Below are 13,365 nucleotides of genomic sequence, written 5' to 3'. Positions count from 1 at the left end.
CACATAAAAATGAAACACATGACCATCGTTAAAACCTTTACTCTTAAAATTGCAAACACACAACAAAATACAAAGAATCCATCCTGACACCCCAGAAAAAAGTTTTCCTGAGTTTTTCATCAGTTTTTCCTGATGTCCAGTTTTTCCTGGACATCAGGAAAAACTTCCTGACTGTTAGAGCAGTACGACAATGGAACCAGTTACCTATGGAGGTTGTGGGCTCTCCCACACTAGAGGCCTTCAAGAGGCAGCTGGACAACCATCTGTCAGGGATGCTTTAGGGTGGATTCCTGCATTGAGCAGGGGGTTGGACTTGATGGCCTTGTAGGCCCCTTCCAACTCTGCTATTCTATGATTCTATGTGATTCTAAAAAGCCAAAAACACTTGCCTATACGTAGCGATGGGCGAACTCCCCTGAGTACTGTTTGATCTCTGCTCGTGGACTCTCACCGGTTGCCGCCCCCCAGCAAGTGTGCGGAGCAAGCCACCAGGTGCCCAATGAGAGCTTGCATCTTTCCCACACCTTTTTTTGTCCACGCAATGTGATTTGTGCAAATTCACAGCGCAAAATTGCAGCCAGAAACGGTGCGATTCGCGTAAAACCGCTGGCAATTTTGCGCAAATTAAGCTACTTACTGCGGTTTTGCGCAAATCACGATTTCCGTAAATGTTCCTGGCCACAAATTTGCGCAAATTAGGATTTGCACAAATAATAAAAAAAAGTGTTCCGGCTGGACATCAGGAAAAACTTCCTGACAGTTAGAGCAGTATGACAATGGAACCAGTTACCTAAGGAGGTCGTGGGCTCTCCCACACTAGAGGCCTTCAAGAGGCAGCTCGACAACTATCTGTCAGGTATGCATAAAGGTGGATTCCTGCACTGAGCAGGGGGTTGGACTTCATGGCCTTGTAGGCCCCTTCCAACTCTACTATTCTATGATTTTATGAAAGGTGGTATCCTTACTGGCAAGATTCCATCAAAACAACGAAACTAGACATAGGATTCTGAGTTAAATCTACCACCCTGGCAGATTGTGTAACGTTAAACTGGCCGGCTCCCGCAGCGAAAGTTGTAAAAGCTCACTGACCGACAGCTGGCATATGTCTCCATCGGAACGTTTTCCATCGAAACATCTGTCAGCAGGAGAGACTTCCTATGCTTTAGGCTGCACCGGCTTCTGACCTCCTCAGACACAGTTAGCAAAGCTGAAAGGACATAAAGAAGCAAAGAGGCGCTCAAAGCAAGCACTTCACAACAGGACCTTTCAAGCAGGGCAGGATGTGTTCATTCCGCAAGTTTCTGGTCCTTAAGGCCCCAAAGAGAGGCTTGGAAACACACGGACAGGAGCTGGGTTGCGTGAGAAATAGGCTGAGCGGGTTTCCCAGCGCGGCGAAAATCGGGCTTCGGCGGGCTGTATGGCCCTTCGTTCCTCGCGATGTCTAGCAGGAGCAAAACCGAGCCTGCAAGTTAAGCACCACTGTGCTTACTTTGTATCGTCGTTACTGGTTGCTGAGCTCAGTAGAGGGCCCCAGGGCACAGGCTGCAAGCGCACGACACAGCAACCCTGCTGAAGCTAAGCAGACCTGGACTGGGTCAGTACCTGGACGGGAGGCTGCCGTGGAAGCCTCCGGGCGGCTGGCTGCCTTGAGCGCCACGGAGTAAAGGCAAGACAGAAAGGCATAGGTGAAACTCCACCAGGGTGGGGAAGCAGAGTCATTTACTTGTTTATGGTTGGAGTGGGAGGAGGAATCAAATATAAAACCGGGCATCTTCCTACACATTTATATAAATAAGAATCTCCCAAAACATAGGCCTGGTCCACACATCACAGCTACCACAGGTTTAAACAAACCCTGGATAGCCATGAACAAGCAGGAGTGAGTGAGTGAGTCTGCTGGATCCTTGCTGTCTGCCTCTGTTGAGCTAAACAATCCAGAAACACTCCATCTTTGGCGTGTTGTCTGTGATGTCTTAACTTGGAATTGTAGGTTGTCAGGGGGGAAGAACAACTCAGACTTGTCACCCATGGTTTGTTCCTGGGTTACAAGTCTGGGTTGTTAATCCCCCAACAACTTAGAACTCTGGGAGCAGACGTCACAAACAACAAGTCAGGGATAGAGCGTACCTGTGTTGTTTAGCTCGGGGTGTGTGTCTGTGTGTCACTTGCTCCTGCCTCATCTCAACAACCCACAGCTTAACCAACCGTGGGTTGTTGCGACATGTGAACCGAGTCATAGCTACATTGGACTGGGAGCGGTCCAGCCTTGAAAAAGCCACCTTTTCATAGGCACATGTTGGCAGAAGTTCTCCAATTCTGTCATGGGGGGAAAATGCACAGTGTACTTTTAAGAGAATGGCTGGCCAAATTCCGAAAGTAACCACCGAAACTCTATTTGAGCAGGGGGTTGGACTCGATGGCCTTATAGCCCCCTTCCAACTCTACTATTCTATGATTCTATTCATCCTTTTTTTACATTCTTCCAAAGAGCTCAGGCTGGTGTCGATGGTTCTCTCCCTACTCACGTTATGCTAACAACCACCCTGTGAGGTAGGCCAGGCCGAGAGATACTCAAAGGCTGAGTTCACACAACACTTTTCTCAACGGTGGTGTAACAGTTCCACTGTTGTCTGGAGTGAAAACTCCACCCACGGTGGAGTCTTTTTGAAAAACACTCCACCCTGAATCTCCACACTGTGCAGAGGAGAGTTCCTGCACAACCGTTGTGTTGCGTGTTGTGTGGAGGGCTCTGTGGAGTTCCCTGTTGAATTGAGTGGAATTTCCCAATGGCCATAGAGTTCCCTGGCAAGAGTGGCGAAAGGAGGGTGTGCCACTCTAGGAGAGCTGCTGGGATTGTTTTTTTGCAGCCATGGCTGATGGGATACCATTGGAAGGACTGGGGGAGGAGAGAGGGTGGAGGAACTGTCAATCAAACGCTGTGTTGACTTTTACTCCACTCCGCAGAGGGCCACACCCACACAACGGTGGAGTTGGAACACGTTGTGTGGTCGGTACCCCCTACAAACTCCACCACCGAGTGGAGTTTCCCCAGTGAATAGAGAAACGTGTTGTGTGAACTGAGCCAATGACACTCAGTTAATTTTAGGGGTGGGGGGTGGGGTCTCCCCTAATCTAGCATTTAACTACTATGCCACACAACTCCCTCCATTGTGGCCTACATTTTATTAAGAAGAAAGAGAAGTTTATTCAGATCTGTTATCACCAAGCTTGAGTTGGATACAAACCTAGTAGATTTGGTGTTTTTACCTGCAAGGTAAGCCACACTCTGGGTATTCACCTCAAACTTGTCACAGTTCCTGTGTTTGTTAACCAGAGCGAGGAGGGTGTGCAGAATCCTTACTGTCCTTGCAACGATGGTTGGGGAGGGATGCCGGTAGCCTAAATAAAGAAACATGGCATTAAGCGGCCCGTTATCTGCAAGGAAAGAAGAGCACGCTTTGAAAAGGGTTTTACAGAGAGAGAGAGAACACATGAGGCACTGCAGAACCTTTCATGAGAACAGCGGTCAGCTTCGTCAACAGGGACCTTAGGTCCAGGAAAGTTATACACTGATTAAGGACGTGGTGATGGATCGAATGGAAATAATTCAATTGTGGACTGGCTGGAGGTAAGCCACAAAGTGCCCACCGCACTTTCTTAGGCTTGCTCTGCACATGGAGAAAAATGAGTCTAGCCCGTCACAGTCTGCAAGAACGTTACTTTTGAACGTTCCAGTAACGGAGACCCTCCCCACAAGTAGAAAACTAGCACCCCAGGAAGAAACGTTCTAGTCCAGCCTGCTCCCTGCTGTGCTAGCTCTCTTCTTGCGGAGAGGTTTTCCCATAGAAAAGCATTCAAGAAAGGCTACGGTACATTCTACTACCTCGGTGTTCTACTGCGACGCACCCAGATCTCAACTACGGTTGAGGAGAGACAAATTGGCCATCACCCTGGAGTCCAGTGAATACGAAAAATAATTCTTTACCACATCGATTCAACCCACAATCATTTCATTCAACAAAGAAAAGCTAAACCCCCTCCCACCACACACACAAACGAACCATTCCCAAACCAATGTTGTTTTGTGGCAACCGTGTCTTCTTCTCATCACTTCCCATTCCTGTCCCAAAAAGTGTCTCTCAGCCTGTTTCTTCAAATGCGATGTTGCTCTCCAACCCAAGAGTTTCTCTCTCTCTTGCCCGGCTTCGCCCGTTCCCTTCGGCTGCCCCGTTTGCTCAGAACGCTCTCCCAGAGCATCTACGAACTACGAGTTCCATCTTAGATTTTAAAACGCGTTTGAAAACTCATCTGTTTTCCATTAACGTTTGGTATTTTAGCCTGATTTACTGTTCTCATTGCTATGATTATTCCCTTATTTCTGTTTTGTGTAACCCCTTCCCCCCCCTTCATATGTTCTAATGTGATTTTAGACTGTAAGCCTCTAGGCAGGGTATTGCTGTTTTATTTGTATATTCTGTACAGCACCAAGTACATACTTCCAAATTAGATTACTGCAATGCCCTCTACATGGGGCAGCCTTTGAAGACGGTCCAGAAGCTGCAGCTTGTGCAAAATGCGGCGGCCAGATTGATAGCTGGAACAGGGAGGTTTGAGCATATAACACCGATTCTGGCCCGCTTGCATTGGCTGCCTATATGTTTCCGAGCCCAATTCAAGGTGCTGGTTTTAACCTATAAAGCCCAACATGGCTTGGGACCGCAATACCTGATGGAACGCCTCTCCCGACGTGAACCTACCCGTACACTGCACTCAACATCTAAGGTCCTCCTCTGAGTGCCTACTCCAAGGGAAGCTCGGAGGATGGCAACAAGGGAGAGGGCCTTTTCAGTGGTGGCCCCCCGACTGTGGAATGATCTCCCCGATGAGGCTCGCCTGGCGCCAACATTGTCATCTTTTCGGCGCCAGGTCAAGACTTTTCTCTTCTCCCAGGCATTTTAACAGCATTTAACAACGTTAAGTTTGTTTTTAGTGGACCCCAGAATTGTTGTTTTTAAATGGATACTGTTGTTTTTATACTGTTTTTGATGGTTTTTAAAATTTGGTATACTTTTAATGTTTACTATTTTTAATTGTTGTAAACCACCCGGAGAGCTTCGGCTGTGGGGCGGTATAGAAACGTAATAAAATAAATAAATAAATAAATAATAAAAAAATAATAATTTCTCCTGTTGCCCATGGTCCAGTCCTCTTGCCCATTCACTTTCCTCTCTGCTTTTCTTCCTCTTCTCTTCACGATCTGCTCGCATCAGCTTTTCTGCCTCCCGTTGTTACCAACCCCCATTTCACTCTCTTGCTCTTTCCCCGTTCTATCTGCCCCTTCTTTTCCTTGCCCTGCGTTCCATCGGAAGGAAGGAAGGAAGGAAGGAAGGAAGGAAGGAAGGAAGGAAGTCCTTACAATGAATTCCGATTCTTTAGCATCCCTACTGGGCGTTTTGTATTCTATAGCGGCAGGGAAGAATACAAAAATACAGAATGCCTTCAGGGAGTCCTCGATATTTCATTTGGTTTTGCCTTTCTAAGTGAAACAACTTAATTCCCACTTCCCGGCCAAGACTTCAGCTATCGGGTGGTATGGAAAGGCAACTAACAACAACACCGTTATCCTCTGGGCTCTGCACGGCGAATTCAGTTCTTGGCTCATAAATATGCATACAAAAGATGCATATTAAGGAAAACACATTCAATTTGAATGTGGATTTTGGGTTTGGGTTTTTTTGGTATTTTTTTTTTTAATTCCAGACCGAACACATGCAAAACTGACGTAGGCAGGAAATGGACTGACCCGTTTATCCCTTGTCCTAGCAAACAGGAATTCTCAGTAAAAAAAAAAAAAATCCTTTTTATGTGCACATTACAAATAAAATGCCTCTTGGTTTGGATTTGCCAAACAAAGAGGGGTCAGTTATCTGGAAGTCCGACCCGTGAGATTGCCACTCCAGAACCTGATGGAGCAACTAACAGTCAGCCTCCACAGAAACTAGACACTGCTGTAATGAGTGGGGCACCCTTCCTTCCCCACACAACAGAGCCCTCTGCTAGATGGGTCTGAGTTTAGGGTCACAAACCCACTGGGCTGGGCTTCCTACCTTTCAGCAGATGTCCCACGAGTGCAAAGTTGAAGTTTGAGTTGAAATTGAGTCCCACAAAGTGGTCCATCTGCTTGCAGTGCCACTCCAGCGGCCTCCTGATCTCCATGAAGACTTCTTCGGGGCTCTGTTAAGAAGTCAAAGGACAGGCATGGCATTGGAGAAGAGAAGATGGAGGGGAGACCTGAGAGCACTCTTCAAATACTTGAAAGGTTGTCCCACAGAGGAGGGCCAGGATCTCTTCTCGATCCTCCCAGAGTGCAGGACACGGAATAACGGACTCAAGTTAAAAGAAGCCAGATTCCAGCTGGACATCAGGAAAAACTTCCTGACTGTTAGAGCAGTACGACAATGGAATCAGTTACCTGGTGAGGTTGTGGCCTCTCCCACACTAGAGGCCTTCAAGAGGCAGCTGGACAACCATCTGTCAGGGATGCTTTAGGGTGGATTCCTGCATTGAGCAGGGGGTTGGACTTGATGCCCTTATGGGCCCCTTCCAACTCTACTATTCTATGATTCTATGATCAGTATATCAATATACTAGCTGATGTACCTGGTGTTATTCAGGTCCCTGAATAATGTGAATATGTGAAAACTAACAATGATCTCTATAGTTCACTCCATTCACCAACTGAGAGCATTTTGAAATGAAAAGGAGCAACTGACAATTCAGCTGGAATTCAGAGCATTGTTGTGTAGGCCTGATTGTGACCTCAGAGATTCATACATGCCTTTACTTTAAAGGGATATACCATTTTTTCCTCTGCAGTTTACCAACATGAAGTACAAATTACAGCAATAAATAAATGATTTCTGATTTTGGCTGGCTTGTGGACATCAGGAAAAACTTCCTGACTGTAAGAGCAGTATGACAATGGAATCAGTTACCTAGGGAGGTGGTGGGCTCTCCCACCCTAGAGGCCTTCAAGAGGCAGCTGGACATCCATCTGTCAGGGATGCTTTAGGGTGGATTCCTGCCTTGAGCAGGGGGTTGGACTCGATGGCCTTATAAGCCCCTTCCAACTCTACTATTCTATGATTCTATTATTCGCTCGGGAGAGTTTGGGATGGCTGCAATATCATTACATGTTTCATAGGACTGCTGCATTCAATATATCCACCCATTAACAGATTAAAACATCTGACTTAAAACTGTGGTCCCATTTAATTGGGCTGTTTGTCTTTAGATTTAAAATGAACAAACATATTTTTAATACTAGGATTTATTCGGGGGGGACTGGAAGTGGCCAGCAACATCTTAAAAGAGGCATCTCCTCTTGTATGTGTGAGAGAAGGGAGGATGCCTCTTCTATGACGATGCCTTCTGCACGCACGCATCTAAAAATTCAAGTAGGGTTTTTTTCCTTTAGAAAGATGGTGTTTGCTCACAAGGAAACACATGCGCTTCATTGACTCATCCAACCTTTGTATCCTAGACAGTCACACCACTACGGAGTTGAGTTTGGAGGTCAAAGAGAATATTCAAGGAATAGGGCTTAAAGTATGCACTTCCATGATCAAGGTTCCCCTGCCTCCAAGAGTTTTATTTTAGCCTGCAGCACCACTGGACAATCGCAGGATGCATTCTCCAATCTCACAATATGGTTCCTATAACATTTCTTTTACAATCTTTCAGAGCTCTTGGGGGGGTGGAAGGGAAGGCTATTTTCGGACTCTCGGAGGATTTCATGCAGCTTTCAATCTGACTATTCAAGCTATTTGTTCAAGAGGAAAGCCGTGCAGCTCTTCAAATCACTGGTGGTAGGTTACGACTGTCACACCAAGTTTCGCGCTGATGAATAAATGGACAATAAATGAATGGATAGGGGTTTCTGCCAAAGGGCTTGCTTACTTTGTCGTTGAACACGCGAAGGTTGTCCAGGGTGTGGAGGTTTTGTTCAAGCAGCGCTGTGCCCGCTGAATACAGACTGACCTCGTCCAGCTGCAGAACAGCCATGGCCACCCAGAAGAGGGCCTTGTGCATGGGCGAGTCCTGGGCGGGGAAGAAGCGACACAGATCTCTAGGCAAACCTCCCTTCTGCTGAGAAGGAGCCAGATCAGGAAGTTACGCCCTGCATGTCTCGTGCGCATTGGATGCGTTCAGCCCCGTAGCAACCGCAGCAGCCAAGGGCACCAGGAATTGGAATAACGCATGTAAATTGAGTACGTAAATTAAGCTCTAAAGAGAGCTTTGGCTATTGGCCGGTATAGAAATGCAATAAATAAATAAATAAATAAATACACCCACATCCAGGCACATCGGAGGAGTGAGAAAGAACCTCAGGCCCTGTCTGGCCTCAATCCAGCCCTCTGGGTTTCCCCAAGTGTCCCCCCCATTCCCCTAACCCCACCTCCTCTCCCCCAACCGCTATTCTTTCTCAGCTATTATGCAGTCCTCCCCCACTCCCCATTCCCAAAGGCTAAAACGCCTCTCTTAAGGCTTAGTTATTGGCAGCGAGAACTTTAAGCCTTGGCATTTTCTGAGCCTTCGTCCTCCCGCTTTTTGCCTTCGGCTCCACCCACCACTGGAATGCGGCCCCTGAGAGCTGCTCTGAAACGGAATGCGGGCCCCAGGCTGAAAGAGCTTCCCCGCCCCTGATGTACACGTTAACTCACCCCAGACAATAATATTGCAGCTTAATAACTGAGAGGCAAAGGAGCTTTTTGCCCGCAAGCGCAGACCCTTCATTCCTCCCTTTGTGCAAGCAGCGATAAAAACAGCAAGACTCTCTTTAACCAGTTTCCCATTTCATCAGGAGACTACAGTTAGATCCTGGCTTGTTGCAGTGCCGGCAACCACTGTTTCTTGGTTTGGATGAAACAGGAAACTTCGGTTAATTAGAGAGTGCTTGGTTGAATTGTGGTTGGGGCAAAAGGCAGAAAGCTTGTTCGAATCTCATCTTATTAAGCTGAGTCATTATCACATCAATCATTAGGTCCTATGCACAGCCCAATTCTATGCATGCCTAAAGCCCTCAATGGCTTGGGACCTGGGGACTTGAAGGGCTGTCTTCCTTCCCTATACAGATGTCCAAAAACCAGCACGTGGTTCCAAGGTCCTCCTCTGGGTGCTCCCTGCTTTCAAAGATTAGGCAAGTGTGTAAAAAGGGAGAAGGCCTTTATAGTGGTGATGCCCCATTTATGGGACTTCCTCCCCAAGCAGATTTGGGAAGTACAATACTTTTTTTTTTTAAGCTTAGCCAAGTGAAGTAACCTTTTTATTCTCCAAGGTGTTGTTTGCTGCTGCTTTTATTAGTTTGTTGCTGATATTAATTTGTTTCTCTTGCTGGTGCTGACCTTTTGTCTTCTGTTATTTTTATGATTTGAGTGTGTGTGTGTGTGTGTGTAAACTGCTTTGGATAATTCAGTTTAATTGCAGCTGTAATTGAGTGTCAAGATTTGGGTTTTCAGAAACAATTTGGACTATCTTTGGCAAGGAATGCCAAGCAGGAATCAAGGATCTGAGTAAGAGAGAGGCATGAAGGGATTAAAAAAAGGTCACAGTTGAATGTGAAAACTCTAAAACCAACCTGAAAACTTTGAAACAGCAGCAACACTGGAAATTGAGAACAGGGGAGAATTTTAACAACAGAGTGCAGAGCTAAGATATTTAGGGGCCAATCCTATGCATGTTTAGACAGGAAAAAATCCTACAACTCCCAACATTCCCCAACCAGCATGGCTGACTGGGGAATGCTGGGAGTTGTAGGACTTTTTTCCTGTCTAAACATGCATAGGACTGCTTTTTTGATCATTTCACTTTTGGAGCTGTGCCTCAAGGTTGCCCTCTGATTCCCTCACTCACTTCTTGGTTATGCCCTAGTTGTGTAAACTATAGTTAGTGCAAACCATTGTTTACCTCTAAAACAAATTGGAAACCATGGTTTGGACTGGGTTACTGAGATCCAGAGGCAGCAAGGGAGAGAATTGGAGTGTGATAGGGACCACGCACACCCAAAGAATGACACCCACCTACCCTGCAACTGGGCTATGGTGGCTGAGTCAGGTCTTGCTAAACTAGCCTGACCAAATATGTAATCAGCAGGGTTTTAAAATCCCTCCTCGGCAGAAAAGCAACTTGGTGCAATCCTATGCATTTGCTTTTTTTAATCTTTTTTTTTTTTTTACTGTTTATACCGATGTTTACTGCTCTGGAATCTGTGTTAGATAAATGAGCGGTATATAAATATTGTAAATAAAGTAATAAAATAATTTTAAGAAGTCCTACAACTCCCAGAATTCCCCAGTCAGCCATGCCGGCTGAAGGATGCTGGGAGATGTAGGACTTTCTTCTCTCTAAACATGCATAGATAATAATAATAATAATAATAATAATAATAATAATAATAATAATAATTTTATTTGTTACCCACCTCTCCCTCTGGATCGAGGCGGGGTACAACACAAATGCAAATGGCATAAAATACATATAATTGATTAAAACATTTAAAACTAATACATAATAAAAAGCATCACAGTATTAAAAGGCATCTTAAAATTCAACTGGGTAGGCCTGCCGGAAGAGATCAGTCTTTACAGCTTTCTTAAAATCCAGAAGACTGTTAAGTTTTTGTGAACCGCCCAGAGAGCTTCGGCTATTGGGCGGTATAAAAATGTAATAAATAAATAAATAAATAAATTGACGCATCTCTCCCGGCAGGTCATTCCATTGTGCCCTTAGAGAGGAAAGAGAGGTGGCAGAGGCAAACTTCAGCGACTGAACCTCCTCATTTGAACGCTTCAAGAAAACGCTCCAGGCACCCCCTGAAATCACCCCCACAGGGCAATGCAGAAACGGCGGCTGCGGATCACAGCAGTTTACCTTATTGAGGAGCGGCTGCAGCTTGGTGAGGGCGATGACTGTGGCTTCTATGAGAACTTGACTGTTGTAGTTATCAGGACCTTTCAAGCAGCTCTCGAGTCCCTGTTATTGATAAAGGGAAAAGAGCCTTCAGCTTGGGACGGTGAGGGGCGACCCCGTTCCCCACGCTCCAGAGGACTTTTAGTGCCCCCCTGAGGCCCAGGCCTTCTTTCTGAATCTCTTCTGCTCCCCAGTTCCATTTTCACATCACACTCTCAGGTTGAACTTCACCTTCCCTCTTTATTCCCTTATTAACCCTCTTCCCTAATGAATGAAAACCTAGGTGTTTTCCACTGCCCCTTTCTTCTGCTTTTATTCTTTAGACCACAGTTCTCCCCATCTGAGCAAACATTCTGGCCCCACGATGACAATACTGCCCTTTTGAAGGCATTTACTCTGCCCACCCAATCCGGACCTAACACAGTCTCTGTTTCTCTGAATTTGCTGTGCCAGTAGCAAATGTCATAACTCTGGAAGCAAAGAACCAAACAAGAGCGCCTCCAAATTGGAAAAGCAAGCAAACATAAGCAGAACACCACCTGGCTGTATATTACAAGCTCGAGCATGTTAACAATATTCAACACCAATGATTAACAGAGCGATCCAATGCATGCCTACAGCAGTAAGCAACATTGCATTCAATGGTACTTGCTCCCACTTAAGTGCGCATAGGATGGCATTGCTTTTTATGCAGTAGGCTAGCCAAACATTCTCCTACTGTACTAATATCCACCAGCTGGATCATGTTAGGATCAAGTTTGTTCTTTTTAGTGCGGGGAAAGGGGTTTCGGAGTTTGGATTGGATTCAGAATTTAAAGGAGGAGGAGGAATAAAACTAGAAGTATACCAGCTAAAACAGGAAGCGGGGGAGGAGATTCTCCAAGACTCTTTAGGTGTCAAAGATGAATCTTCCCAGGGGCTTATCGGTCAGGATGCTGAAAGCTCAAAGACTATCCTCAGCTTCTGTCAGAGGAGGAGGGGACTTCAGGGTTGACAGTCCACTGCAGTCAAGCAGGAGGAGTTGAGAGGAGGTGGGAGGCAGTCCTTTAGGGTAGCCACTCGCCTGAAGCTTCTCCAAAAAGACCCTCCCTGAAAGTCCAGTGCCAGTTGGATTGTGGGGAAACTCTCTTTATTATCTCGCAACTTGGAAGAAGGGCTTAGAATCACAACAGATCGTCATTTACTCTGGGTCAGGCTCAAGGTACCCCTTTAACGGCCACAGGTGGCTCAAGGGGTGATCGATCCCCGTACAGCCAACACTCCAGTGTGGCAGCTCCACATTTGCCCATGTATATGGTGGTGTCGCCTGTAGGGCCAGTATGGAATGGGGATGTTTCCCCATGCCGGGTTTCTTCTGGCACGTCTCCTTTTAGACAATTGGCTCCTTGGGACTGGGCCAAATGAACAGCCGGCCCCTTTCTTGTTCCAGCCTAATTAGGAGCGGGTGTGTTTGTAATTCATTTGCCCTCCTCTCTTGGCTAGCCCTGTTAAAAGGCTCCTTGGAGATGAGGGTTTTGCTAAATGTGTGAATGTTCTGGACTCTAGCACCCCTCCCAACAAGGAGGATGAGAAGATAAAATCACCAGACATTTCCCGCTGATGGAGCAAGTGTGTAGTTTAAGCAGGATAGCTAGTAGAAGAGCTTCTTTCTAATGTATCCTTGGTTTCCACTCTGTTTTTGTAGATACTCTTTGGTTAATTAATGTGTGTTTATTCCAATTTGCTTAGGAAGCTTTCTGACCTGGATCCCAGGGAGAGGGTTTTCTCTCCCCCTGTGGACTAACCGGTCAGGAATGCTACCAAGGTATTTGCTGTAGACGTTGGAAGAAGGGAATTGCTGCATAAAGGAGCCTGCGTCATCTCCAGGTCTGCTGCAGGCAGCTCCAGGGTTTTGGAGGCCCTTTGCAGGATGTTGCCTTGGCCCCCCTTCTACCTGAGCATCTGGATAGCCGAGTTCCCCGGTGGCTCCAGCATTCTGTTCACACAGAATGCTGGACTACGAGATAAGAAATAATAGGAAATTCCTGAAGAAAGTAAACACACAGTTGCCAGGTAATATGTACAAAGGCTCCGAAGCGACAAGTCTACAGTGCCTGTTACAGCACTTGACAGGCTGATGGCAATTTATAAATATTTCACAGTAGAAGTTGAAAGTTTGCTATTGCTAGGATCCCGCCCAGGGAAATCAGGGCTTAACGCTCCTTAGCTTGCAAGCAGAGCGATGTGAAAACGAAAGCTGCAGAGAAACAAAAACAGGTACACACCTTGCTCAGAATCCGGATTATTTGCTTTATCTGCCCATGCGATACCCGCTTGCTAATGCAACCGAAGACAACAAGGGCTCTTGGTTGCAGGGAGGGATTATACTGGAATGCAAACCTGCAGAGGAAGAAAAGG

The 13,365-nt window shown here is 46.2% G+C and overlaps 1 protein-coding gene across 3 annotated transcripts in view; it reads right to left on the bottom strand.

The window, feature by feature from the left end:
* NF1 (neurofibromin 1) overlaps window positions 1–13,365 on the bottom strand; it is a 246,516-nt gene that overhangs the window by 31,334 nt on the left and 201,817 nt on the right. For all 3 annotated transcript variants that reach the window (XM_063146839.1, XM_063146838.1, XM_063146840.1), the window contains 6 exons: window positions 13,233–13,347; window positions 10,930–11,031; window positions 7,960–8,100; window positions 6,108–6,234; window positions 3,268–3,399; window positions 1,090–1,207 (listed from right to left, as the gene is read on the bottom strand). In XM_063146839.1, coding sequence (XP_063002909.1) covers window positions 1,090–1,207; window positions 3,268–3,399; window positions 6,108–6,234; window positions 7,960–8,100; window positions 10,930–11,031; window positions 13,233–13,347 — 735 coding nt within the window. The remainder of the gene's footprint in view (window positions 1–1,089; window positions 1,208–3,267; window positions 3,400–6,107; window positions 6,235–7,959; window positions 8,101–10,929; window positions 11,032–13,232; window positions 13,348–13,365) is intronic.

The sequence above is a fragment of the Elgaria multicarinata genome, chromosome 22, assembly GCF_023053635.1.
Source record: "Elgaria multicarinata webbii isolate HBS135686 ecotype San Diego chromosome 22, rElgMul1.1.pri, whole genome shotgun sequence".
NCBI classification, from domain to species: Eukaryota; Metazoa; Chordata; class Lepidosauria; order Squamata; family Anguidae; genus Elgaria; species Elgaria multicarinata.
Note: the sequence above shows the minus strand (reverse complement) of the source record. Positions and strands in the feature narration are given on the sequence as shown.